Source organism: Mustela putorius, unplaced genomic scaffold (genome assembly GCF_011764305.1).
Source record: "Mustela putorius furo isolate JIRA1106 unplaced genomic scaffold, ASM1176430v1.1 tig00004007_pilon_pilon_pilon, whole genome shotgun sequence".
Lineage (NCBI taxonomy): Eukaryota > Metazoa > Chordata > Mammalia > Carnivora > Mustelidae > Mustela > Mustela putorius.
This window is the reverse complement of record NW_025422145.1, coordinates 15,491,207-15,519,054: the sequence shown is the minus strand read 5'-3', so window position 1 is coordinate 15,519,054 and position 27,848 is coordinate 15,491,207. Positions and strand designations below refer to the sequence as shown.

Below are 27,848 nucleotides of genomic sequence, written 5' to 3'. Positions count from 1 at the left end.
ACTCCTGTCCGACTTGAGAGATTACAGACAGGGTGGGCAGCATCAGGGGTGGAGGGCGGGCTGCTCCCCGACAGCCGCAAGCCGGGCGTTCCCGGGACCGGGGCTCCGGCCTCTCGAGGAGGCTGGCCACGATCCCGCCAGCCCGCGGAGGACGTGGGCGGGCTCCTCTGGGCACCTCCGCGCGGCTGAAGGGGCGGGGCGCACTGCAGACAGGACCCCCGCTCCAGCCGGTGAGGACGACCCGGGCGGGGCCGGGGGCTTCCGGAGGGGCCCGGCATCTGCTTCCCGGCCCGCCTTCCTGGCCCACTCCCCAGGTCCTCTCCTCCCAAGGGCCTCCCGGAGCCGCCGTCCACGAAGGGGTCTCCCGAGGACCGGGGCTTGGCCGCCGCCTCCCCCACGCTCGCTCCCGGTTACCCCACCCAAGCGTATGCGACCCCCAGCCCCCAGCCGGGGCCCCTCGAGAACCAGCGCTATCGGGGGTCTGACCCCCGGCTGGCGGCCGTGCGTGAACCCCCGCGCGCGTGGGGGCGGAACGCAGGGCACTAGGAGGGGAACCGGGCTGCGGGGCTCTCTCCCCAATCCCGCCGCTGTCCCCGCCTTCTCCCGCCTCCAGCGTCCCAGCAGCTCCCGGGCCTTTGTCCCGGACCCGAGGACCACCCCCTCTCCCGACCCCTCCTCCGGGGGCGGGTCTGTACCGCCCCGCCGGGCTTCCGTCCTCCTCCGCGCAGGCGCCCGCGGCACTTCCGGGGTCGCGTCGGGGCGGGCGGGGGCGCCGGGAGTCGCGGGATGCCGGTGCGCGGCGCGGCGCAGGTGAGTGTGCGCCCACTGCCGCCCCGCGCTCGCCCGAGGACCCGCCCCGGGGCCCAGAGCCCCCCCCCCGCGCCCCAAGCGGCCCCGGCTCGGCTGCTCCTCCGCCTTTGGAAAAGGCGCGGCCCGACCCGGGGCTGGCGGTGGAGTCCTGGAGCAGCCCCAGGCTCCGGTGTCTTGGTCGCGTGCGGCGCCCTGGGGTCCAGCTCAGACTTGTCCTGCCCGGCGGCCAGGCTGCCGCAGAAGTGACCCGCGGTGGCCGCAGTGGCAGTGGCCTGATAAAGGCTCGCCCTGGACGCCCTAAGCCCTTGTTTGGCGGGTGTGGATGGAGGGCTCGTGGGTCCCTCGGACTAACCCACGTCCGGGCCGAGCTCGCTCCAGCCCTCCACGGGGGGCACCACTCTGGCCGGAGGCCCTCCTCCCACCCCCGGCCACAGATGCGGGCTCCCTTCCTTCTGAGGAGGAAACAGGCAGACTCCGTGGGTGTCCCGGGTCCCCAATGTGGGGAACCCTCATTTCTAACCAGAGCGGGGATGCAGGAGGCGCAGGTAGGGATCTGAGGCCGGCTCGCTGAGTGCGGTGCGGGGTCAGGTTCAGATTTTAGTCTCTGATAGAGAAACTGTTCTAGGCCTCAGTCCTGGGCACTTTCGCCTGACGGAGAATGACCCGAGTGCCATGAGGCAGGCGGGAGGCCAGACTCCGGGTGGCAGCGACCCAGCGTCTGAGCCCACGGCGGGTGCTGGCAGATGGGCTGGGCTGGGCTGCGAAGACGGTCACGTCAGCGTCCACTCTCAGTAGACTGGCTGTCTCCTTTCAAGATGGAACATCAGTGCTGATGTTAAAAATACTGGGTCGTCACGTGCGGAGGAGATGTGGGTACTACCGAGAACCAGGCCTTGCCCAGGGTGTTTCCAGGCCCCGGGGCTCACCTGTTCATCGTCTTCTCCCACCGGTAGAGCAGCTGGTCCCAGAACAGTGTCTGCTCAGGCTTCCCGGGCTGTGTGGTAGCAGGTGGGAGGTTATGTCTTGTCCCCTGGGAGACCTCGCCTTTTCTCCACTGCTCCTTAGGACGACACCTGGGTCCTGAGCGAGGACAGCTGGGGACTCACCAGGGGTCCTGCCTTGAGCACTTGGGTTGGAGCAAAGAAGACCTCCTGACCCCTGCATGTCAGGCCTTCCTGGACATTCTGAGGAGGGGATGACACAGTGGGAGCCTTGCCAACACGGCAGCCGGGTGGGAGGGAGTGTGGAGGACACAAGGACCGTGAGCGGTCCTTGGCCAAGCCCCATCAAGGTCATGGCCGGCCCAGGTGGAAGAGCATGTGACTCTGGATGCTGGGGTTGTGAGTTTGAGCCCCATATTGGGTGTAGAGAGTACTTAGGTAAGTAAATATAAAAGAAAATAATTAATTCCCGGTTAGGGTTGCTGCAAAAGGCTAGGTTCCAGAAACAAGACTGGAAGTTTGGGCTCCATGTCACGGGTGGGAATCAGGACAGCAGCCCTCCGTCCTAGGCTCGCGCGCCCTATGTCCCCTCCCCAGGCCGTGCAGCCCTTTGCCATCAGCCTGCGCATCATCTGCAGCGGACCGGGTGTGGGTCAGAGTGGCTGCTCGGCCACCGCACCCACAGCCGGTCGAGCTGTGCAGGCATTTCCCAAGGTCTCCCGGGGCTCAGCGTGGGGCTGCACACGGCAGGTACAGCACTCCCTTTGCACCTGGAACAACCCAAGACGGGGTGGTCTCCGCTGTTCGAGGAGGCAGGCTGTCGAATACAGTCCTTCGCCTCCCTGAGTCCAACATCACCACCAAACCTGTTCAGGAGATCGGTCCACTCCCCTTACAGCTCTCCCGCAGAATCGGGCAGAAAAAGCGACTGCTGGAGGCAGAAGAGCCCGGGAGTGACCTGCACGGAGCCCCAACGCCCTCCCCTACGGAGCCCCGCTTGGGGCAGCCTGCCTCCCTGGGCCCCCAGCGCAGCGTCTACTTCTCAAGCCCAAAAAGCCGCTCTGCACGGCTGGGATCGGAGTTTTTCGACCAACCCGCTGTCGCCCTGGCACGGGCATTTCTGGGACAGGTATTGTCCTGTGGCCTGGGATCAGGCGGGGGAAAACTCCGTTCTCAGGCACACTCAGCACTCCACGGGTCCTCCCTGGCTCCCCTGTGGCCTGCCCTGCTCTCCTTGGTGTTTGGCTCACCCAAGAGCACCCGCCCCTGCCCCGTCCTCAGCTGGCCCTTCGGGCGGCTCCGGGCCTCACCCCTGCCCCAGGGTGCCGCCTGAGCCAGCTGCAGCCAGCTCATCTCCCTGGCAGACGGCCTGCTCTGACCTACTCCTTGTGGAGCTAGCTATACCCAGGCCTGCAGTCCAGGCCGGGGCCCCTGCAGGCAGCTGCTCCCGCTGCTCAGAAGGGCCTTTCAGAGCCGGGGGTGGGAGCCAAGTAGGGTGGTCCTTTGTGGTCAGTCCAGGTGGAAGGGGCCGCACAGGCTCTGGGCATCCTGGGCAGCTGTGTGGAGGACAGTACTGGTGCCCTGTGCCCTCCATGCTGCCTTATCCCTGGCTAAGCATTTAAATCCAAGGGGGCAGGGTGAGGAGGAGGCAGGGAGATGGAGGACCCCACCGAGAAGACTTGAAGTGTGCGGACTCACTAGTGCTGGTTTTCCCCAGCCTGGCCCTGGCCAGAGCCTGAAACAGCTGCCCCCTGGGGACAGGATACGTAGCAGGGCCTGTGTTCCTGGGACGGGTGAGGGGGACCGTGGGGGCCTGGCTGGGTCTGGGTGCCCCGATGCACCCTGAACTGGGGAGGTGAGGCCCAGGCTGCGGGCTGTCACGATTGAGGGTGCCCCCTGCCCCTCCGGGCTCTGAGCAGACACACTGCCCACAGGTACTGGTTCGACGACTTGATGACGGCACAGAGCTCCGCGGCCGCATCGTGGAGACGGAGGCATACGTGGGGCCAGAGGATGAAGCCGCGCACTCTAGGGGTGGCCGGCAGACCCCGCGCAACCGTGGCATGTTCATGAAGCCGGGCACTCTGTACGTGTACGTCATCTATGGCATGTACTTCTGCATGAACGTCTCCAGCCGAGGTGAGCAGTGCTGGGGTGACAGGGCAGCAGGAGGCCTCGGGCACTGCCCCCTGAACTGGCAGCTGGGAGATCCGGGAGGACAGGCACGGACGGGTGTCCCTGCTAAGCTAGGCCAGGGCTTTAGGAACTCTGGCTACGCCGTCTGGGTGGTGGTAGGTGCCTGGGGCCCCCCCCATGGACAGAGGTCATGGGCTGACCTGAACACAGAGCTGACAGGCTCTACAAGGACACCAATGATCACAAACCTCAAAGCTGAGATCTCCTATGACCAGGGCCGATCTGGGAGGGTGAGTTGTGGGAACACAAGGGTGTGGTCAGCCTGAGTTGACTTGACCTCAAGCCAGAGCTTCATCAGGTGGTTGGTTGCGGGGCCTGAACCAGTCGTCCTCAACTGGGGATGGTTTTGCCACCTGGGGAGCCACTATTAGGCAACGTCCAAAGAGGTGTGGTCATCCCAGCTGGAGACGTGCGACCAGTGTCTGGCAGGTGGAGGCCAGACATGCTGCCGGATGGCTCACGAGGCACGGAACGGCCCCCGCTGTCCACAGTGCCGAGTGGAGCAACGCTGGTCTGGAGCTCCCGGGAGAACCCGCTCAGCCTGGGACACCTGCTGTGGAACAGCCTGTGTCCCACTGGGAGCCGAAGGCCTATGCTCAGAAGGGAGAGTCCCCGGCATTGTCCTGCCAGAGGCATTGCTGACCAGGAGCAGGGTCTGCCCGGCCCACTCCACCTGGCCAGTCCCAGCCTCTGTATCTGTCGAATCTCGCCAGGGCCCATCCCGAGAAGAGCGAATGCTTGAGGAGACCAGTAAGAAGCTTGGGTCGGGCATGCTGTGTGTCACACACATTTGCTGAATGAGTCCAATGACCTGGGAGTTGTGATGGCACCAAGCAGAGAGCTAGACACGTCGAGTGTCAGAGCCACAGGGGCTGAAGGATGGTTCCTGTGCCCAGCACAAAGCAGGTGTTGAGAGGGTGGTAGGGGCCATCCCAGAGGGTCCTCTGGTCATTCTGGAGCACTTACCTTGGCTGTCTGGCTTTTCCTTGTTACTAGAACCAACCCGCTCTTGTGGAGCCGGCCTGAATTCAGACAAGGGGACTCACGGGGTCTAGCAATACCCAGGGCCGTGGTCAACAAGGAAGGGGAGGAGGGCAGGATTTTGGGATGGGGGGAGGTACAGTGGACAGGGCATACATTGGAGGTGGCACGTCACTTTGTGGACATGTGACCATCCAGGTTCGGGGGGGGCAGGAAACCACATTGGGGGGGGCAGGAAACCACGTGGGTGCAGACTGTCAAGGCCAAGGGTTGTGAGGCAGAGGGAGGGAGGGGGAGGCCAAGGACATGGCAGGGTGGAGGCAGCACAGACACCAGGAGGGCAGGCCGTGTAGACAGGACTAGCAGGTGAGGACGGGGAGACCTGGCAGGAAGAGGTTAGGGTGTCAGGTTTTCGTCAGGGGGAGGGACTTGGATGCACTCCAGGATTGGGATGTGGGGATGTTGGGAGAGGCTGCCCCTTCACCCCATGTGCAGTGAGGCACTCGTGTGGCACCACAGGGAGCCATGCCGCTGGTGGGCTGGGACGAGCCCAGGAGCCGGAGGCACAGGAACGGCACGGTTTTGCGTGACCAAGTATTTCCTGAGGTCCTTTGAGGACTGGCTGTTTAAGGGGCATCTGGTCCCGAAGCCCCCGCACTTGCCAGCTGCTGGCTACTTGAGAAGGCCTGGCTGCTGCGTCCACTCGGGGCTCCCGGATGCCAGTGGGGGGGGCCCTTGTGGCCAAGGTCCAAGAGTGGAAAGCGGCTGGCCACCTGAGCCTCTGCGAACCCTGGTGGGGGGGGGGGGTTAGCCGTCCGAGCAGAGTTGCCAGACGATCCTGGTTTTTCTCGCCAGGGTCCAGTCATACTGTTCCCAGCTGTGCAGGGGATTAGGGCAGACGCGCCCTCTCCAGTGAGCCCCTAGACCCAGGGTGTCCATCCGCTGGTCCCTAAAAGTAGCTCGGACTGGGGTGCCTCAGTCAGTGAGGCGTGACTCTTGATGTCAGGGGTCGGTGGACTGACACGCGGAGGGGCCCCAGGGGAGGAGAGGGGCTGTGTGCTGGCGTCTCCTCCTGCACGGGTCCCCGGGCAGGACTCACTCAGTGCATGAGTGCAGAGTGGCTGCTCTGAGCCAGTGACCTTGCCTAGCGGACACCTAGTGGATAAGGCAGACGGGGCACCCAGGCCTGAGCCTGCTGCCTCCCGGGGGGCTAGCCACGCCCACAGATGACTGGCTTCCGGGGCTTTCTTCCGCAGCCTCACAGGTGCTGCCAGTCTCCAAACCAGACCAAGCCAGGAGGAGGCCGGCTACCAGCAGCCACCGGGCTGTCCCTAGCTGGTGGTCAGGCATTCGGGCTTCCCAGGCACACCCCACCTAGTGGCCCAGGCACCTGCAGGTCCCGGTCTGTGGGGGTGGAGGCAGCAGGTGTCCGGTGCTCAGGAAGGCAGCCGCTTCACGGCCATAGCACCGTGTGCGCCCCGGTGTAGGGAGGGCAACAGCCCGGGGAGGCTTGGCTTTCTAGGCTGTCTGTCTGTCCCCCAGGGGACGGGGCGTGTGTCCTGCTGCGAGCCCTGGAGCCCCTGGGGGGCCTGGAGACCATGCGGCAGCTTCGAAACGCCCTCCGCAAGGGCACCGTGGGCCGAGCCCTCAAGGACCGCGAGCTGTGCAGCGGCCCCTCCAAGCTGTGCCAGGCCCTGGCCATCGACAAGAGCTTCGACCAGCGGGACCTGGCCGCCGACACAGCTGTGTGGATGGAGCACAGCGCCCCGGGGACCAGGGAGCCCGCTGTGGTGGCGGCAGCCCGCGTGGGCATCGGCCAGGCAGGAGAATGGGCCCAGAAGCCCCTGCGCTTCTATGTCCGGGGCAGCCCCTGGGTCAGCGTGGTGGACAGAACGGCTGAGCAGAACACACAGAGCGGGCCCGCAGTGAGCATCTGCGCCCACGAGGCTTTTTAATTCTATAAAAACCCAATAAACACTTTATGTCTAGAAAACATTATTTCCTGTGTCTCGGCCAGAGCCCCCTCAGGGGTCAACATGTGCTTGCAGTCGGTTCCCCCTCCAGCACCGGACTCTGGAGGCCCTGCGGGTGCAGGCTAGGCACACTGTCCCTCAGGTCGGTGTGAGGGAAGCTGGAGGGCACCAGGGCAGACTCACCCCAAAGACGGGCATCGGCCCAGGCCCTTGTGCAGCAGGAGTCCCGGGGCGGGGGTGCTGGTGGTGACAGCTTGGTCACGAGGCTCCTGGTGAACACAAGAGCCGTTGCAGGGGCCAGGCTGCAAAAGGCCCAGGACTCACAGGAGCAGCAGAGGGCACATGGCACAGCCGGGCTCTCCTCCGCTCTCATGTCAGACACAGTTCTCTGTAAGTCCCAGGGTGGCCATGAGGAAGGCAGCAGCGGATGGGACCAGAGAACGAGGGCAGGGTTGGGAGGAGGGTCTGAGAGAAGCACACCCTGACTCTGCGCAGGAGGCCAGCAGGCCCGAGTCCTGGACACTCCTTCCAGCGGGGAGCCTCGTCTCCTCAGCTCAGACACAGAGGCGGTTTAAGGAACAGGTGAGGACGAGAACGGAGGGCATCCGCCTCAAGGCTGCTGCTGGATCCACTCAGGCCTCAGAGGGCTCAGCCTAGCCGGGGGCGTGGGGGGCCCTGGGGCGGGGGGACAGCCCAGCGCCCACAGCAGCAGCCTGCCACCTCCTCGGTGTCGTCCTGGGCCCGGCTCACGGGAGCAGCGCTTGGAAGACAGCGATGACCGGGTCCTCGTGGGCCGTCACGACCAACACGCTGCGGAACTTGTCGAACAGCGTGAGCAGCTGGGAGCGCCGTGTGTTCTCGTTGTACATGATCTCCTCCAGGTGGTGGCGGCCACGGAAGTAGTGTAGGAGCCTGGGGCGAGGGGCAGGCAGTGTGAGGCCAGGCAGCCATGGGAGGGGGTCCGCGCTGAGCATCCCGCAGACCTGAGCAGACCCGGCACGGACGGAGGGGCGGGTGAGGGCTCCAGGCCTGCTGCCCTCGTGGGCCCTGTTCACACCCTGGAGCCACCTGAGCCTGAAGGCCACGTCTGCCCGCGGCACCCTGACGGGGAAGTGCGGGGGGACAGGCCCGCCGTGCTGCTGTGGCAGTGGCTCCCGTGTGGCTACGGGCCCAGACGAGGTCACTGCTCTAGGGCTGTGTGGGCTGGGGCCAGCGCAGAGGCCTGGGCCTGTCTGCCTGGCATGCGGTTCCTGACTGGGAGCTTCCCCGGGCAACCGAAAACCTGAAACCCACAGAGCCCCCAAGTCAAAGCCGGGTTTGACAGTCTGTCACTCATGGTGTGGGGGTCCTGGACACCAGCAACCCCAGCCCGGGTGAAGAGCCTTCCCAGTGTGGGAGATCCCCACAGGCCTCAAGAGGGCAGGAACCTGCCGCAGCTTCTGAAAAAGTTAACGGGAAGCACCAGGAAGTCCTGGAGATACCCCACAGGCAGAGGCCCCAGGCCTGGCATCACAGGCACCAGCTGGGGACACCTCATGCCCAAGACACCAGCACCACCAGCAACAGCCAGTGGTCATCACAGGACAGAAGCTGCGTCCTGCTGGCCAAGCCCCCACCCACCTTCTGCTCTGATGCCAGAACCGGCCCAGCCCCGGGGTCACCCTGCCCCCACCTGGCAAACATGCGGAGGTCCTCGGGGTTCTGGGCCGCAGGCACGCTGAGGATGGCCGCCCGCTCATGCTCGGACAGGCTGGCCAGCAGGTTCTCTGTCATCCTCTTGTTCAGGGGAGAGTCCCCGCCGGGCAGGAGCTCTGCGCTGGAGTTATCCATGCTGGGGCTGGTGAGCGTCATGTCATCACTGCTGGCTGTGGTGGGCACGGATCAGGGAACAGCCAGTCCCCCACACACGCCCTGGTGCACCCACTGTGCCCATGTCCACCAGGAATCTGCTGCCACACCCCCCGGCAGGCCTGCTCATCCCACCCCCCCACCAAAGAGGGACTAGAGTGGCCCCGGGCAAGGCTGGTCCTCGCACTGAAGCTGAAGGTAAGGTCAGGCCTCAGTCTAGTTCCAGCCCTTCGTGTCCCCCGAGCCTGGGGGAGCCCAGGGCACCTGGGCTTGGCAATGGACCGCATTCTTTGGGCGCACGCAGCGGCCACAATGGCTCTGCCAAGAAGTGACTGTGAGAGTCCGTGTCCCCTCACAGGCCCCGGCCCAGCGAACCCAGCCACCCTCCCAGGGACAGTGGGAAATGGGCTCAGATCCCAGGCTGCTCCTGGCTTGAACGAGGCCCTGCTCCAGAGCCCAGAGGCACAGAGTGGCAGGGAGGCCAGGGAGCGGGGTCTCCTGCCTCCTTCGAAGGAGGCTCAGCGGAGGACAGAGGCTGCCCGTGGGAGGCCCCAGCGGCCCACATAAAGGGCGGGTGTGTGTGCACATGTGTGGCCGTGGGAAGGTGCCTCATTCACGCCCAGCAGTGCCCGCGTCGGGATCCCGCCACCACACCCTCCCGACCACCCCACCCACCACACAGACGCCCGGGGCAGGGGGCTCCTACTTGGGGAGCCAAAGCTGAGAGCATTGGGCGTGCTGAGGCTGCGGCCGCCGACCCTGGCAGTGAAGGGGACCTCGTCCTCCCGGGCGTGGGGCTCCTCCTCGCTGGGTGAGGCCATGAGGCAAACGTAGGTGTGCAGCTGCACCAGCAGCCGGTGCTGCAGCATCCACACCACCATCTGAATGAGCTGGGTCTGCAGGAGAAGCCGCAGGTGGCCCAGGGCCGGGGAGGGGGCTGCTCCCCACCACTGCCCTGTCCCCGTGGGGTGCACCCAGGCCATGACTGAAACCAGGGCTCCCACGAGTCATGCCAGAGGTGAGGGGTCCCTGAGCTCGAGAGGCCCAACCCCCACCTTAGGAAAGGACCTGCCAGCGGCCAGCAGAGACCAGCTCCTTGCTCTGCGCAAGGCCACAGGAGCCCCGGGGCCACACCTGCACTTGCCCCCACTGCACACTTGGGCAGCGCCAGCATAGGGCCTTTCACGCCCAGAGCAGAGCAGCAGAGCCGACTACGAGCAGCAGAGCGGCCCCGCCGCTCAGACCCCCTGACACGGAGCGGGGCCCCTGGGGACCTGCCAGCTGTGGCCTGGACACTGCCCAGGAAGACCCTGCAGGCAGCTGCTCCGATGGCACCCAGGCCTCTCCCTGGCTCGGCCTGGAAGCCTGCCCATGGACACGGAGTCCCAATGAGCGGTGTGGTCCTCCTGGCACATGGAGGCCACCCCTCCCACCCAGGGCTGGCTCCTGACCGTGGCCAGCGAGGAGCCCTGTGCAGGCCCGGCTTGAGCACGGGTGAGCAGGAAGGTCGCACATCTGCCTGCTCAGCTTCGGAGTCCCCTCCTGGGAAGGGATGACTGACCAGGCACGGAACAGAGAGGCACCAGGTACCTTAGGCATGTTATGACCTGGTCTAACCAAGTAAAGTGGAAAAGGCCTGCGAAAGAGTTACCATTAAAAAATAAAACAAAGAGGCTTCATGAGCACTAACGAGCGCACTCCAGGCCCCGAAGCAGGAGTCCTGACAAGCAGACGCCTCTCCCGGGGACAGCGCGGAACCAAACCCAGCTCTATCCGAGCCCCTGACCAAGCACACGGCGGCCCCCCAGGCTTGGCCTGGGAAATCCACCTGCCATCTGGACCATGAGGACGGCTCTGCTGGGGGACGTGGGGCACAGATGCAGAGTGCGGCTTTTCTCCAGATGGTACAGCCTGGCTCGGTTCCTGGAAACCGAAGGCCTCATGAAAGAGGCCGTCAGAACTCCGTCAGCTCAGCATCTGAATGAACTCAAGAACCAGGATCTCCTCCTCATTCACAATAAGAAGGAAAAGGGTTTCCTTTGAAGGATTGGTTTTGCCTCACAGATCTCACACTTATTTAAAAAGATACTTTGCTCTTGAAAACAAAGCCTTGACAGCACCAAGCCCCATCTCCCAACACCAGCCCCACCCTGGCTCTGGCTCTGTGCTGCCCCTGCCCCGAGCCACAGAACCCCAGGCCTTCCGCACGGGGGTGGAGGGCAGAGGCTCATTCTTGGACAGAGCCTGCACCTGACCCAGAATTCACCTGTTCATCCCATACACTTCGTACCTTCCTAGATGAGCCCTTGCCACACCCAGCAACCCTAGTGGTCCCACTGGGGCCTGTCCCAGGCCTGTCCTCTCCAGATCTTCCTGGATGAGGAGGTTCTGGGGATCAGGGAGCTCAGGACTTAGACGCACATACCCTGTGGCCACCTGGACCATGGAGGGGGAGAGAGCAGGAAGCAGGGCCCAAACTCAGTGAAAACGAAGCTGACTTAGCTTCCCCTCAGGAGAGGTCACCACTCTCCTGTCACCTGGGCCTCTTAGCGGCTCTAACCACTCGGCTCTCAGCAGTCAGGACGGCCTCCAGCGGGGGTGGGGGTGGGACTTGGGACTGCCCCACGGTCTGCAGCGGGCCTGGCTGGGAGCCAGCTCCTGGTCACCCTGACGTGACAGGTACCAACTACGCAGCCAAGCCCCCTCCTCCCCAAAATCCAGGCTAGGAGTGCAGCAGCACTGAGAGCCCTGGGATGAGGAGCTGACACTGGGCTGGTGGCTCCCAGACCCCCGGTCTCCTGCAACTTACCTCCTGCACAGGGGGGGCGAGGGGGTTCCTGAATTCTGACAAGGAGACAGGCAAGGAGAACTTAGCAAGGACAGAGGGCAGGTCATGAGCCGGAAACTGGCGGGAGAACTGTTCGGCCAGTGGGGAGTACCTGGGGAGAGGTGAGGCAACGTGCCCATGAGCTCAGCAGGCCTCTCCTCGCTTCTGGACAGCCATGCCCTCGCTGTGAGCCACAGTGGGCAGCAGGGAGGCACAGCATAGCAGGTGCCCAGGGTGGGAGCCATGAGGACAAACCCAGGTGCTTTCCCTTGAGGGGCAGCAGGAGCCATGGGCAGAGGCCAAAGCTCCCAAGGCTCCCAACCCCCACCAGGGACCCCATCCACCACCCACCGGCCAGCAGGTGTGAGGGAGCACAGAACCTGCACAGGGGTTTTGAATGCCGAAAGAGCACAGGCCTGGGGCAGGCCACAATCAAAACATGGACACAGCAGAGGCCAGCAAGCATGCCCAAGTGAGGGTCCAGCTGAGCAGGGAGCACCGTCCTGGGCTCTGGCAACCAGAGGTACTCACAGACACACGCTGGCATTGGGAGAAAGCATGTAGACGTTGTTCTCACACAGCGGGTAGATGATGATGGCCTTGCCCCAGTACACCAGGTGGGCGGCGAGCTGGAAAACCTGCCAACAGCGGGAGCTGGGAGGACAGTGCCCGACTCTCTGACCCCCACCTGGGCGTCTGGCACAGCACACACAACACCCTCGTTACCACTGGTCCCTGGTGTGGTCTGGGACGCTCACTTCCTGTGGGTCCACAGGATCCTCCCCAGGCCGGCACTGAGGCTGGGACACTGCTCCGTGCGCCGGCAGCTCGCCTCGGCAAACAGGACACCAGAGCCCACACGGCCGGAACCACAGCTGTCACTGCCGGTCTTCCCTCTCACCCCAAGTCCCAATGACACCAGCTCCAAAGTGAGGATACGCCACTTTCCGCCATCTGCCCCCGCCCTCCCCTATAGAGCCTGCCTCCCACCACTCCCTGCAGCCAGAGCGCCGTTCCGGAGACCAGAGGTCTGAACTCGTGCCACAGGCTGGAGTCCAGCTCTCAGCAGGGACACACTCCCCGAAGACTCTGGGGGAGAAGCTGCCCAACCCCCTCTCACAGCAGCCTTCCTTGGCACGTGACCACCTCCCTCCACTCCCTGCCTCCGTGGTCATACCCCCTGGCCATCTCTCACAAGGGCCCTGCGGGGACAACCCAGGGTCACGGCCCACCTCAAAACCCTTCACCATCTGCAAAGTCCCCTGTGCAGATGCAGTGGCAGGACGTGGGAGTAGGATGTGAAGGTCTTTGGGGAGCCAATCACAAGGGATGGACAGTGCGATCCTGGTTCTGTAATCCAGAGATAATGTGTGAAGAAGGGACACACGCAGAAGGTCCGGAGGAATCTCCAGCAGTGACCTCTGTGACACAGGACGGCAGGACTCTCCCTGCCTCTAATCTGCATGATGTTCGAATCTTTTTTTTTAAAAGATTTTATTTATTTGTTTGACAGACGGAGATCACAAGTAGGCAGAGCAGCAGGCAGAGAGAGGGGAATGCAGGCTCCCCGCAGAGCAGGGAGCCTGATGTGGGGCTTGATCTCAGGACCCTGAGATCATGACCTGAGCCGAAGGCAGAGGATTAACCCACCTAGCCAGGCACCCCTGATGTTTGAATCTTTCTAAGAACGTATTAACCTTATCACGACAAGAAACCCCAAAACAGGGCAGGAGGGTGGGAGGATGTGGAGACAGGTGAAGGACGCAACAGTGTCCCTATCTCGGACTCACCACACTGGACCCTGAAACTAAGACAACACTGTATGTTAATTACAGTTAAACAAAAAAAGTGAAACAAGAAAAGCCCAAAATATTGACTTTGCCAATGATGAAACGTGAATTACTTAAGGCTTCAGTTTTCCTTAGGTAACCCGTACACCTACTGCGGAGCTCAAACTCGCGACCCCAAGATCAAGTCACGTGCTCCATCAACGGAGCCGGCCGGGCACCCTGAGAGCTCAAGTCAACGGTAAGTCACCTGAGGACATGCACGCTGAAGCTGACACTTTCTCCCTCGTGGGGCCATCGCGCCTGGGGCTCCAACGGGCCTCAGGCAGCTCTGCTGACCTCGGGCCCCAGGGGGTGAGTGAAGAGGCCGGCAAGGCCCACCAGCAGCCAGCAGGAAAGCCTGCTTCGAACAGGGTTCAGTGCAGAGGGTGATGGCAGGGAAGGCTGGGCAGGGAACTGAAGGGGGTGTCACCAAGCTTAGTCTGTGTCCGAAGACACCGAGAAGCCAGAAAGTTCCGAAAGCGCAGCCCGGACGCTCAGAGCACAAGCTCTGCAGTGTGGACGGAGCCGCCTGCGCATCAGGCCCATTTCGTGGATGCTGCGAAAGACAGCAGGGCCCCCAGTCTAGGAGTCCAGGTGACAGTGCACAAGGGCAGAACCCGTACATAGCCAGTCTCACAGGGGATGGACAAAGCGCATGGGAAACCCACAGGGAAGGACTCACCCTGGACAGCAGAACCAGAAAATGCTGCTTTGGGACACACAGGCCTGGGAGTTCAGCCCCCCCAACCCCACACTAACGACCAAAGGCCAAAGGCCTGTCTCCGGTGGGGCGGGAGTGACAGGGGGCGCCCAGGCAGGTCTCACCCCTGGGCTCCTCTTCCTCAGACAGCCTCAGAGAGCCAAGCTCCAGGGCCAGGTCCTGCTGCCCCCTGGTGGCCACATGGTGCCCACAGACCCAGACCCCAGCGGACAGGTCACTCAGGAAGGTACAACTGCCCTGGGACCTTCAGCTTCCACTTGGGCTTCTCCGAACTCCCTGACCCCCACCCAGGCTCCAGCCAGGCCACAGCCAGGACCAAGGGGCCCTGCATCCCATCAGAAACTGTGGGGGCGCCTGGACGGCTCCGACGGGTGGGCCTTCCGCGTGTTGTCAGCTCAGTTCGGCATCTCAGCCACGTGAGACCAACCCTGACCAGGCTCCCTGCTCTGCGCCCTGGCTCCACGCTCCACAGGGCGTGGAGTATCCCCAGCTCACGTGCACGAGTGCGCTCTCTCTCGAAAACAAACAAGTCTTTGAGCCACGAAAAGAGAAACTGCAGGCACAGGCGCCCAGCCCAGCAAGTGGAGGACCCCACACAGAACACAGGCCTCACTGCGCACACTAGGAGTCTGGTCGGCCCCCAGGTCAGGTCCCACTTCCGCACACAGGTGGGCCTGCCCTCACCTCCCACACTGGCAAGTGCACCCGTGCCACCGGTTTCTCACAGTGACGCCCGGCAAGCCCCCAGCACCTGGAGGGCCGCATGCCTCCTGACTGCTGGCACAGAAGACGACGTTGGCCCCACAGCCACTTCACAAAGCCAGCCCTGAAGCCAGGCCTCAGATTCCAGAGCTTGGAATGACCCATTCCCCCACGGCAGGCCACGCGGGGCCCCTCACTAGAGAGGTCCTGGGGACACGGCACATAGGCAGTCTGCTTTCCTGACGCCCTGACCTCCCACCTCCACCCGAGGACCACCTGCTCTGAGATGCCCCCCTCCCCCACCATTCTCCCCATGGAGGGCGCGTGCCCGGGCCCACAGGGAGTTACCTGCAGCAAGGCCAGGTCTGCGTCCTGGGCCAGCTGCTGCAGGTTCTTCACGGCGGACGTGGTCTTGATCACCCGCACCAGGGCCGGGGAGCAGTCGAGGGGCAGCTCGCCCAGCAGGGACTTCTCGTCACTGAGCAGCAGCAGAGCGTGGTACGGGCTGCAGAGCAGAGTCCGAGGTCAACTGACCAGGCACGTACCCGGGCCCCACAGACACTGGACCCGAGAGAAGAGGCCACCGGAACGGTTAGACAGAAGGGCAGTGGTGTGTCCAGGGGCCTTTAAAAAGCCACAGGGATTACTATGACCCTCAGAAAAAACAACAGGAACAGAGTGGAGGAAGGCTCGGCAACCCAGCTCCATCTCCCCTCCCTGGGACTGCCCAGCAAACATTTATTCACTGAAAACATACATGAATCTTTTCCAAGCAGAGAGTCCCAAATTTGGAAAAGCAAAATCCCCACAGCAGCTATGAACAGAACTACATAAAAACAGACTCAGCAAGTAAGTCCAGGAGGAAGGACACACTTAGAGCACAGACTGGGCAAGGGAGAGAGGGCGAGGTAGTGCCCCGCTTCCTCTCATCTCCAAATCTTCTGTAATGTGCCCAGATTTCTTTTTCTAGTCATAAAAATATCTAAGGAAACAAGAGACTTTAATTGGGCAGGGGGGTTGCGAAAACAGCTCAGCTCTTTCCTTGCAGGAGACCAGTTAAACTAAGACGCTGAGCTCCCCGAGTTCTGATTCGGATGCGGTGCCCCAGTGAGTGGTGAGCAACACCAGGAGGGCGCACTCCTCCCCCAGTCTGGCTTCTTGCCAGGATGCTGGGCCCCTGGAGCACAGCCCAGGCCTGGGCTGAAGACCTGGGAGCACAGAGCCTCATCGCCCCAGTGTGCTGAGAGGGCTCAGAGGACACCTGTGGCTGGTCCCATCTGGACAAAAAGCAAACCTCGAAATAGGCACCTTCCCTTCTCTGCATAGGGCCTTACCTGCCATGGGCTGGGGCAGGAAGAACGGAGGACTCCCGAAGGCAGCAACCACAGGAGCCTGAGGCAGCAGCTCGGGGGAAGGGCCCGCAGGCAGAGGGCAGGGCTGGCACTCACCGGATGGCTTTGAGGCTCCGCTCGATGGCCTCGGGGGGGATGAGGCTGGAGGCAGCGTAGTGGATCTTGTGGGGCAGGCAGAAGCTCACCTCCAGCCAGCTGTTGACATGTAGCCGCACCACGCCGGACGTACACAGGCTGCGGAGAGCGGGCCCGTTACCGCCAGTGCCCCCGCAAACCCACACGCTCACTCGCAAGCCCACCAGCCCCGCCGGAGGGGGCTGCTTCCCAGCCCCCAGCTCCTGCAGCCGGAGCAAACCGCACGGGAAGCCCCGGGCCAGAGAGCACCTCCCAGCCAGCAGGGTGTTCACCAGAAGAAAACACACACACACACACACACACACACACAGACGTCTCTGGGAAGCCCTGGAATCTGCAGTCCGACCGGAGCACCAAGGCTCAGGGAAGCCTCTTCTTTGTCAGTCCAAGGCTCAGGGGCCACCTGGGCATACACGCTTGCACAGCCCAGGAGGGCCCCATCAGAGCTGGGCGGCCAGGAAGGCAGGGCCCGTCTCCGGAAAGGACAGGTGGGCAGCGGGGGAAAGGTGGGGGGGTGCCGAGTCCCCATACGTCCTGTCAGGGAGGAGCACAGGGCACCCGGCTCCCTACAGAGGCCAGCAGCACGCCAGCTACCCCACAGCAAACCAGCCTCAGCTGCAGACTTCTCGCTCCCCACCTCCCTGCTGATGGCAATGTGGTTCTTTCAGGGCCAAACACGACTCGGGTCCCGTAAAGCCCCTGGCCCTGAAGCCTTGTTGCTCCCACATCCCACCCTGACCACCTGCAAATCCTGTCTGCTCTACCTACAGGGAGGTACAAGGTCCAGATTGTCTCAGCACCAGCACCCCCGTCCACCCTCCCTACTCAGACCCTCAACGATCCAACCTCAGCAGTCCCAGCCAAGGCCCCCAAAAGCCGGGAGACCCACATGACCCGCCGACTCTTCCCCCAACCTCGTCTCCCACCTCAGGCCGTCTGGATTCACCCGAACCAGCCACTCTGTTGTTCTCAGCCTCTGGGGCTTCCTCCGGGCGCCCTGGGCTCTTTTCCCATTTCAGGTCTCACTCCAAGCACCACCTGCTTGGTGGGATGGGCCGGGACCCGGCCCCTGCCCCCGTCCCACAGGCAATCCGACCGCCGTGTGGTCCCGCGTGTCTGGAGGCACCTACGTGTCTGCTAGAGGGTGCCGTTTCCCCGGCCAGAACCCGGTCACCAGCTCTGGTCTTAGTGCTAACTCCCCCCGACACAGCCGGTCAAGCGTCGGGTACCTGGGGGCACTGAGGGCCATTTCGGGAACTGAGGAAGGCACACACTGCCAACTCTGGGGGACACTCCCTCGGGAAGCCCCCGCGCAGAGAATAGGCTCCTGGCAGCCCCCCAGCGGGCATGTGGCCCCATACGCCCTGCCCCCGAGAACCACACACATGGGAGTCGTTTCCAGCAGGGGCTTCTGAAGCCCTCCAGTGAGGAGCCAGCCTGACTGCACTCCAAGCCCAGTGCGCGGCTCCTGAGCCAAGTGCCGACAGCACTTGGGACCTGACACAGAGGAGGAGGGGCTACTTGGGCAAAGTGCCATGACTGGTCCTCCCCAAACCCCCAGCAGGTGGACAAGATGGGGATGGTGCCCACTGTCAAGGTCTAGCCTGGCCCAGTCCGCTTCTTCCCATCACATTCCAAACCCCACTCTGCAATTCCCAAGCAGCCGGAGAGGCCATGACGTCCACATCTGGCCAAGTGTGGGGCAGGCTGGGGCTCAGGAAGGCCCCGTGTCAGCCCTCCCTCGGGGCACACTAATGCACGGTGCTGGCAGGTGGCCCTGTGGCCCTCACTGCCCACAGCCCCGGGCTGTTCCTACCATCGCGTCCCTGAAGCCTTAAGCAGCATAACAACTACCACAGGCTTCTCCAGGGTCCACCCAAAGAGCCAGCAGAATCTGTGTCAGCCATTTTCTCGTGAGAACAAACCGTGGGGGGAACAAAACATACATCTATGACCTCGACGACCCTCGGGATTCCTGCCAACACCACAATCTGCCCGCTGCCCACGACTCCCAGACACCCTCCACCGGCCCTGCCCCGAGTCAGCAGGGAACCCACGCCACACTCCCTGGACATCTGCACCACGAGCCGTCCCTGGAGGGAGGGTCAGAGCACCCACGGCTGCGAGGGTGGGGGCCGCAGGTGGGGCTGAGGCCAGAAGGCAAAGCTTTGGTCACCAGGGACGCCACAGTCCCTCAGGGTGACAGCTACGAGTGGGTCTGATGAGTGTCACGCTCTCGGAAGAGACCCAGGATCCTGCACCAAGGCCCAGAAGAGTGGAGAGCTAAGGAGTTTGTAGGAGATGGCGGTCCCCAGAGCCCCAGCAAGCTCTGAGCAAGGGCGTCTGCAGGAGGACAGCTGCCACCAAACCTGAGAAACGGCAGCTCGCAAAGTCAGAGGTCACAGCACGCAAGAGCCGCCGGGTGGATGAGGTTCTCAGCACCCACGGACAAAATGAAGAGAGAAGAGAGAGGAAAGCAGGGCCACAGGGAGAGCGAGCCTGAAAGCTAATGTGGGCAGGCTCCTCCATCCCACCAGACACCTGGACAGAAAGGCCGGCTTCCAAGCGGCAGTCCTTAAGACGCGGCTCAAAGGCATGGTGGCCACACCCGGGAACCGGAGTCAGCCCTGACTCTCCTGCTGTTTCCCATGCAGCTGCTCCGCTGCCCCAGGAGCTTGGCAACGCCACTGCACACATGGGCAAGGGGTCCTCTCCCCGGAGCAGGGGAGACAGGCACACAATGCTCCCTGGGTCTCACGTGCAGTTTGCTCCACGCCCCCAGGCACTGGTCGCCACCCCCTCCCCCCCCCCCGCCGGTCACGTGCGCCCACAGAGCACTGCACACCGAGACCCCGCGTGCAGACCCGGCCCAATATGCCCACCCACAGGGGAAGGGGAAGCCCCAGAGTACCCCTGCTCAAGAGGCGAGCCAAGGGGAGGGGAAACGGCTGTGTCTCTGTCTCGGAAATGCAGCCCGTTTCTCTGACCCTGAAGGACAGAAGGCGCCCCCTCAGAAAACCTGGGAGGCTACATCTGGTGTGTGTATCTGTCAGCACCACACAGCAGCTGACGCGCAGCTGCTGTCTGTTGCCCACGTTACGCGGCACCCAGCCCCGTGTGTGCCGTTGCCGCCTGTCACCGAACAACGTCCCTGCGGCATCACGGGGTAGTTCCCTACGCCATAGCAGGTGCGGAGCAGGGGTCTGGCGCCCACACGGCTCCCACTCTGAACTTCTGTCTGCATGGCAGTTGTGTCTGGTCTGGAGACACTGTCCGAAGAGCGCTGCCCCCCGCGTGAGGCTTATCCCGCCTGCCACATGGCTCTGGGCCACACAGCGTCGCCCAGACCATCTGCCACAGGAGATAACGCTCGGGTCTCAAGGCGATGACTGCGCAGGAGGCGACACCTGGCCTTGAAGACACGCCCTTATATCTCCTGCCCCAGAAGGAAGGTGGCGTGTGGCTCTTACTCCGTTACCCTCTCCTCCCACCCTCGCAGAAACAACTTCAGCTCCTAACCCTTGAGCTGAGAGCTGAGACCTCCCTCTCTGGTCTCCCGGTCACCCTTCTCCCTGCCACCCAGTGCCCACCGACACTCTGGTCCCACACACAGCCAGCCTTCCTGCTAACGCAGCGGGGACACATACACATTCAAGAGGTCCGAATGGGCTCAAAGGTTTACAGAAGTACGATTTGTGGAAAAAGAGACTAACCTTCCAAGGATGCTGGCGGAGGTGTCTCTGGTGCATCATGGCTCTGAGCAGACGGCAGTGGGAGGCAGCAATGAACCAGCACAGAGTTCCCAAGGCCACCTGCCCAGACTGGCCCTGGGCTGCCCCCCCCCCCCCGAGCTCCAAGCCTCCCAGCCCCACCACAGGCCCCGCTACCTCTGAAAACCAGTCGGCACACACTGTCAAGCCGCGGCCCACAATACTGTGACTGCTGCGCACTCGTTCCCTCGACCACCGGTGAGCCACCAGCCACACTTCCCTACAGGCCAGCCTCAAGGTTTGTTACAGGTAGTGCAGGGACATCCCCTGACTTCACGGGAGACACAACCTGACGGTCACACAGAGGCATGGGACAGTCACTGAGGTCACCGAGCCCCACGGGGGACACAGATGCCACAACAGTCAGGGCAGGCTCCCAAGGGATTCATGCTGCTGGCCCCTCCTCACAGACACTTGGATCCTGGGCCGTGAGGCCACCAGGCCAATCGGCCACGCCACAGCCATGGGTTTTATGTGAAGCAGCACATCCCAGGAGGCTGGGCGGGCTCAGGTGCCTAAGTGTCTGCTGGGGTCGAGTCCTGGGTCAGGCTCCCTGCTTCTCCCTCTGCCTCTGCGGCTCCCCCTGCTTGTGCTCTCTCTCTGACAAATTAACAAATGAAATTTTAAAAAAAGAAGCCGATCCAGCTCCTTTGATGTCTCACCCGGATCTCCTACCCCCACACCTCGCAGCTCCGGGTCTCACCTATGCTCGGACAAAACCCTCGCAGCCCCGCCGGAACGCTGCCCCAGGGAGAAGCGGCTCTGTGCCGCTGGGTCACTCCGTAAACACACGGCGCCCTCTCTCAGCTCCAAGCTAAGCCCCCTGCAGCAGCGGGCCAGGCTAGACCTCAAGGGACAGGGAAGGCCCCAGGCCAGGGCTGCTCCTGGGCCGTCCCAGAGCCACTGCCACCGGCAGGTTGGGACAGGGTGTGGGGGAGGACCCCGCTGTCCCTGGGCGTCCCACCAGAGGGGCGCTGCTGCTGGCTTACAGAGGTGGGCCCCAGGACCCACGAGTGGGCAGGGTGGGGTCTGGGAATAGGAAAGGGCGGGCGGGGGCTTCACCTGGAGGAAATAGGATCCTGAACACTCACACCAGGACGCCTGGGCTGGAGGAAGCAGCCGGGGGCGCAACAGTAACCCCGGGCGCAGTTTCTTCCCTGAAACGCGGCTCCCTGGTCTCCCTCAATCCAGGGCCCACTGGGGCGCCGGGCTGCCTCGAGTCCAGGCGGCAGGTGGGCCAAGCGCCCCAGACCTCACGGCCTCCAACCCTGCAGCTCAAACCCAAGGAGTCGCGCTCCACTCCTTCCTTCGACGCGGCAAGCCTGGCTCAGGGCTGGCGTTTATCTCCAGGGCAGGCTGAGCGCCGCTTCTCGTCCCACCCTCGTGGAGGGAGGCCGGGCACCAGACGGCACCCAGGAAGCACCAGCCAACCCAAAACCAGAGGGCAGCAGACTTCAACGTGGTCATGAGCGACGCCGCGGGAGAAACGGGGGGGACCGCAGGACGGAAGTGCCCGTGCCGACCCCCCACCACCACCGAGGTCAGGACGAGGGAACACGGGCCGCAGCTTCCGTCGCAGAGGACAGCTCTGCGTCCAGGGCGAAAGCACCCTTCCTCTTACAGCAGCGGACAGGGTCTGAGAAGGCTCTGGATAGGAGAGGGGGATGCACAGGGCGGCGGCCGGACACGGCTGTGGACACACACGCTCACCGAGACCCTGGGCCGGCACAGCCAGAGGAAGGGGGGGTCTCCTGTGTTGCCAGCGGGGTGTGGCCCGTGGCGCAGGCCCCCCCACGCTGTCAGGAACACACACATAACCTCACGTGCGCAGCGGGCGCAGGTCTTAGGGCCCCCGAGGCTCAGAGGCTGCGGCAACTGAGGGCCCAGGCAAGGGCTGTCTAACTGGCGGCAGCAACAGAGAAGTCCTTACATACAAGTTCAGCGGGGTGGAGGCCACACCGCTGAGCGGAGAGGGCAGGGACGGTGTGTACGCACAGCGTGGAGGGGCAGAGGTGGCCAATGCTCGCCTGCGTGGCCTCCAGCCCACCTGGGCGGCTGGCACGTGGCCTGGGGCTAGGATACACCTGCCGCCAGGGCCGGACGGAGCCTGGTGCAGGGACATCGGGGAACAAACGCAACACTCTGATTTTCAGATGAGGGATGCGTGACCTTTTCAAAACCTTCCATTAAAACAGCAAAAAGAACGGAAATTTCCCAAATGCTCCTAACAATAATCCCAGGTATGGGACTAGAGATGGGCTTTGTTTTCTCGACACTCTTCTAGATTTCCTAAATATCGATAACAAGCGTGTATGGTTGGTGAGATCAGGAAAACGACTAACACAGAAAAGGGTCCTCGAGAAGCCACCCTTTCTGGGTTTGGACGATGTGTGCTATTGGCAGCCACAGCTCTTAGGCCCAGCCCACCTCCAGTGGGGAGCACGGGGCCTGCCGATAGGATGAAGGCCCGAGAAGGCAGGGGCGGGCACGGGGCAGTGTGCAAGGACAAGGCCCAGAGCCGCCTGCACCGCTGGCTGGGCAGTGACCCCTCGGGAAGCAACAGTCCTGGGGCAGGGACCCATGCCCCACCCCGGCCCACACCCCCCACCTCCCAGCCACACTACAGACCCAGGGTCAGGGACCAGTGAACACGCTGGGAAATGAAGTTCCCGGCTGCGGACACCAATACTACGGGGAAAACCGTGCGGCTCTGCTGTGTCCACAGCACCTGCGCCTTCCCACACGCAGACCCCAAGTCCCGCGGCGTCCGCGGCGCCCTCGGAGCCTCAGCCTCCTCCTCAGCAAAGTGATGACATGACACCCACCTCAGGAGGCAGACCCCAAACCTGGCACCATGACAGGGTGACTTCAGGTTCAGTCCGGGGGCTGGGGGGGGGGCCAGCACTGCCATTCCGTGCCCACCCCCATCACAGTGGCACCACAGGAGAACAGGCAACAAGGGCCACGGCAGGTGCCCCGGCACACTCCCCGCCCGCCTCACCTGTCGTAAGCCTCCTTGAGGTCCCTGGCCAGCTTGCACTTGGGCAGGATATGATGAAACGGGGACTGAGGACCATCACTCGCTGCAACGATCAGAACACAGAGAGTTTAGAGCCTCCGAAGCCAGGAAATATGTGAGGCTAGAACGGAAAATACCCGTAAGAACAAGGTTAACTGGGCGCCTGGGTGGCTCAGTGGGTCCAAAGTCTGACTCTTGGTTTTGGCTCAGATCATGATCTCGGGGTCGTGAGATAGAGCCCCACACAGCGTGGGGCGTCTGTCTGCTCAAGATTCTCGCTCTCCCTCTGCCTCTCACCCCCCACACTCACGTGCTCTTTCTCAAATAAATAAATCTTAAAATTTAACTGAAAATAAATTTGAACTAGGTTTTCTTTTTTGATTTATTTTTGTACAGTTTTATGTACTTATTTGACAGAGTGAGTGAGAGACAGAACACAAGCAGAGCGAGAGAGGAAGCAGGCTCCCCGCTGAGCAGGGAGCCTGATGTTGGGCTCGATCCCAGGACCCTGAGACCATGCCCTGAGCCGAAGGCAGATGCTAACCAACTGAGTCACCCAGGCGCCCCAATTTCAAGTCATTTTGAACCAAACATCAGGGAACCCCGCACTGTATTTTATAAAATCTGTGCACCCATTTGAATGAAGATGAGACTTTGGCTGATTTGTTCAATGGCCTTTAGATGGGTCATGTGTTAGATTTTAGCACTGGGGCCCCTGGCCCCGCAGCGAGTTCACCGGTGGCCCCAGAGCACAGACCCCCAAGACGCCCTCCACCTGCTGAGCCGCTGCTTCCAGGCCTCATCCCACTCGCTCACACTAGGGCCATTTATTTTTAGAATCCAAAGTCTTTCATTAGGGGCACCCGGGGAGCTCAGTCGTTAAGCATCTGCCTTCAGGTCAGGTTGTGATCCTGGGGTCCTGGCATCAAGCCCTGCATCGGGCTCCCTGCCCGGTGGGGAGCCTCCCACTCCCCTCCCACTCCCCCTGCTTATGTTCCCTCTCTCGTGGTCTCTCTCTGTGTCAAATAAATAAAACCTTAAAAAAAAAGTCTTTTCTTAGTCCTTTATCATTAATACCTTAAAATATGTAGTTAATTGAATTTTTAAACATTTCTTGTGGTAGGGGCTCCTAGGGGCTTGGTCGTTGGGCGTCTGCCTTCTGTTTGGGTCAGATCCCTGGGTCCTGGGATGGAGTCCCACATTGGGCTCCCTGCGCAGTGGGGAGCTTGCCTCTCCCTCTGCCTCTGCTGCTCCCCTTGCTTGTGCTCTTTCTCTCTCTCAAATAAATGAAATCTTAAAAAATTTCTTCTGTGATGAAGTCACAGATTCTAAAGAGAATTTTTTTAAACAAAACTTGTGGATTGTTATGAATCAATACACAACTGACCAAAACATACTTATACATTCTGACAGCTGTCAAGGGAAAAAGCAAGTTCTCACTGACAGCGCACCCAACCGCTACTCTGATGTCCGGCCACGGCCAGACCGGGCTCACCCTCAGACCCGCATCTGGCCTCCTTCGGCTGCAGAGCCCTGAGCTGAGATGGAGGTGTGGGGGCGGCAGGCGGCGCTCCTGTGCTCACAGGTGGTTTGGGGATGCCCAAGTCCATGCAGCAGCCAGTAACCGGTCAGCTGGTGACTCCGTCGGGTCCTCCCTCAGTTTGCGGGAAGCCGAGAAGGGGAAAGCGCCCACTTCACCAGCCCTGAGTTCCCACTGGCCCCTGGACAAGTCCCCGGTGTGTGCACCCGCCGCCGGGCGCTGTGGGGTGCGGATCAGGCCGGGAAATCCACTTCCGGGGTCAGTTCAGGGCTGCTATGCAGCTGTGTCCCATGGGGCACCCTCCCGAGTGCCTGGGGACGACCTGCAGACGGTCCCAGGAGCCCCCGATGCCTGCGTGTGGGCCTGCACACGCTGACGCCCCGCGGCACTCACCGTCAGCCATGGCAGACACCTCGTCCTGCAGCGCCAGGATCAGCTTGGCCTCCCGCGTGAGGTACTGGCAGCGACGCTCCTCATGCTGCAGCACGGTGGCGATGCGCCGGGACAGCGTGTGCAGGCAGTTGATGACCGACGGGTCCGCGTTGGCCTGTGGGGGAAGGCAGGGGCTCGGAGGCGGCACGTGCACTGAGGGGCACACGGGGCGCATTGGCCACAGGGTGTGAAGGAACCTGCTCATCTCCTTGTCCACATGGTCCTCTCCAGGGGCCACTGCTGTCCCCGGGCCTGTGTCCCCTCTGGGGTCTGTCACAGCAACACTGCTGTGAGCGGTGTCCTGGCTGGGGAATGACTGCCCAAGAGGCAACATGGAAATGGCTCTATGGGGCCCCCAGCATGTGCCACCAGCAGAGGCATAGCAGGGCACCACAGCAGGGCCATGCAGACAGGACCAGGGCAGCCCACCGGGGGCCGGGGCAGCGGAAGGCACAGATCCCACCACGTGCCCGCAGTGGGACCCTAGGCTCCCTCCGGAGATGCTCCACAGTGGCACCTCCCCCAGCAGTTAGCCCGACAGAGCCCCTGCAGGGCACAAACCCGAGAGTGCTTGAGGTCACCCATGCGCAGCCACTGCTGGTGGGCAGGACCAGGCCTCCTGAGAACTCAACCACACAGACCCACTACAACAGGGACACGGAGCTCGGGACACAGAAGCTCCAGGCCCCCCGTCTGCTGGACACACTGTCCTCAAGGGAAGAGGCTCTTCCCAGCAGGAACATGGCTAACCAAAGCCAGCAGGCTCCCTTGGCACCCCTGCGCCAGCTCCAGAACCTATCAGATGGGCAGGGAGGCCAGGCAGCCACACCCGCCCAGGCCAGGGTGGGGCAGGCGGCTGGATGGTCTCTGAAGATGCACCAGGGAGCAGATAGCGGCGAAGCCATGACTCAGTGGTTCAGGAGGCCACGAGGGCTGCTGAGTCATCCCAGGGGCGGAGGTGGGAAAAGGGAAAGGGACGCTGGTACCGCTGATTAAACCCAGGGGTGCCTCCCCTCCTGTTTATCTGGCAGGCAGGGCCCCCCCAGCGAGGTGTCCACAGTCAGCCCTTTGGACCAAACCCTGCACCAGACAGGATAAACACCTTCGTCACCAGGACTTGGAGAGATTTTCTGAGCTCCCAGCAGATGTCACACTCACAGACAGAATCTGCACCCATGCAGGGGACAGGACTAAACACTGCCCTCACGCCATGCCCAGCACCCGGCAGCAGCCCTGCTCCTCCAGCACGGCCCCCAGCAACGCCCCCACGAGACGCTGGAACTACAGGGCCTCATGCATGTGCCACAGCTTTCCGACAAAACACACTTGCAGAAGAGTCTGCACAGGCGGTCCCGGCAGCAAACAGGGGAGGAATGATCCCATGCACCTGGCTATTCCCCTCCTGAGCCACCGAGTCACACGGGAGAGCATGACCCTATGTTCCAGGTCCCACTGGCGGGCCACTACGGCGTTTTAAGTCATACGCCTGAGCCCATGACGTCCACACTCCCAGGCATGCAGCGGGGTATGCACCCAGGCAAGACCCGCACTGATAGGGTGCCCTGGGGTGTCCTGCCTGGCTCCACAGGCCAGACACCACAGACACAGGTGCCTGCAGAGCCCAAGGCTCACTCTGGCCACAGGGACAGAGGGACCACCGAGGACATGCCGGCCCTGAGGGGAAACTCAGAAATGCCGCATTTGCCCCATAGGTGATGTGAAACAGCAGGAGATTTAGGGTATCGCCTGTGAGACTTTCTCGCTCCCAAAAAGTGCACTGAAACAGAAAGAGGCCTCCAGAGCAGACGTCCAATTTGCAGGCAACACACACACACAGAGCAAGCACGATGAGATGGACCCCAACACGGAACACCAACGGGCCGGAGCGGGAGGAGGGTCCTAGACCGGCAGAGACCCACAGACACAGCCCAAACACTCGTGAGGGCAAGGTTTTCATCCTGGCCCAGACAGGCCAGCGGCCAAAACTATGGCCATCAGGCACTAGCTGATACCAAATCACAGCGAACTTTATCAGGGGTGAAAAGGTGCCATGGTATAACACCAACATTCACAGTTGATAGAGAAGCCACCCACAGTATGCAGAACTGAACAGACATGAGCTGCGGGGCTTGCCCAAAACGCCTGAACAACAGGGCAGGGGAGAAGCCAGGGCGGGCTGGTGACAGCTGGGGGACATCAGAGATGGGTGTACGAGGGTGGTCAGACTATTACTGTCACTAGTGGGCGGTTTGTTTAAAACTCTTTAAAGTAGGGCACCTGGGGGGCTCAGTGGGTTAAGCCTCTGCCTTCAGCTCAGGTCATGATCTCAGGCTCTCTGCTCAGCGGGGAGCCTGCTTCCCCCTCTCTCTCTGCCCACTTGTGATCTCTTTCTCCATCAAATAAATAAATAAAATCTCAAAGGAAAAACTTTTCAAAGTATTAAAGTATATATGTATGTTTTCATGACTATTAAAAAAGACAAAATAACTTTCTCCCCTAAAAATACCAATGCTTTACATCATTTAAAATTCCTCCCGCTCTTCAACGTCACGGCCTCTGCTGTGTGAGGTCCCCTACCGCGTTGCTTCCCAGCGCAGCGATCCACCCGTCCTCCTCCAGGCTCGGGCCGGGCCCCCACGCCTCACCCCTGCCAGCCACGGGCCGCACCAGTGTGAGGCCTCCCCCTTGTCTCAGCGACCCAACTACTGGATGCCTGCACTGCTTCCGGCCTCGCCGTTATCCTAAGTCTGCTCGCAGCTCCAGAAGCCGCTT

The 27,848-nt window shown here is 62.3% G+C and overlaps 2 protein-coding genes across 9 annotated transcripts in view; one reads left to right on the top strand and one right to left on the bottom strand.

Moving 5' to 3' along the window:
* The first annotated feature begins 705 nt into the window (after positions 1–705).
* Positions 706–6,921, top strand: MPG (N-methylpurine DNA glycosylase). 2 transcript variants are annotated; one of them, XM_013055351.2, is made up of 4 exons: positions 706–810; positions 2,650–2,880; positions 3,686–3,890; positions 6,471–6,921. In XM_013055351.2, exons 1-4 carry the CDS (start codon positions 787–789, stop codon positions 6,881–6,883), a joined length of 873 nt encoding a protein of 290 aa, XP_012910805.1. In that variant the 5' UTR covers positions 706–786; the 3' UTR covers positions 6,884–6,921. The 2 variants fall into 2 exon arrangements, with proteins under 2 accessions (XP_012910805.1, XP_044928051.1); XM_045072116.1 differs by lacking the exon at positions 706–810 and adding an exon at positions 927–1,355.
* The window catches only part of NPRL3 (NPR3 like, GATOR1 complex subunit), a 37,482-nt gene continuing 16,488 nt past the window's right edge, over positions 6,855–27,848 (bottom strand). For 6 of the 7 annotated variants that reach the window (XM_004750935.2, XM_004750939.2, XM_004750937.2 and 3 more), the window contains 9 exons: positions 25,038–25,191; positions 23,087–23,168; positions 16,277–16,414; positions 15,177–15,333; positions 12,108–12,214; positions 11,559–11,688; positions 9,456–9,645; positions 8,574–8,766; positions 6,855–7,813 (listed from right to left, as the gene is read on the bottom strand). In XM_004750935.2, the coding sequence (XP_004750992.1) occupies positions 7,648–7,813; positions 8,574–8,766; positions 9,456–9,645; positions 11,559–11,688; positions 12,108–12,214; positions 15,177–15,333; positions 16,277–16,414; positions 23,087–23,168; positions 25,038–25,191 (1,317 nt within the window). In that variant the 3' untranslated portion in view covers positions 6,855–7,647. Of the gene's footprint in view, positions 7,814–8,573; positions 8,767–9,424; positions 9,646–11,558; positions 11,689–12,107; positions 12,215–15,176; positions 15,334–16,276; positions 16,415–23,086; positions 23,169–25,037; positions 25,192–27,848 lie in introns of those variants that run through there. The other variant, XM_004750947.3, reaches the window with a different exon arrangement.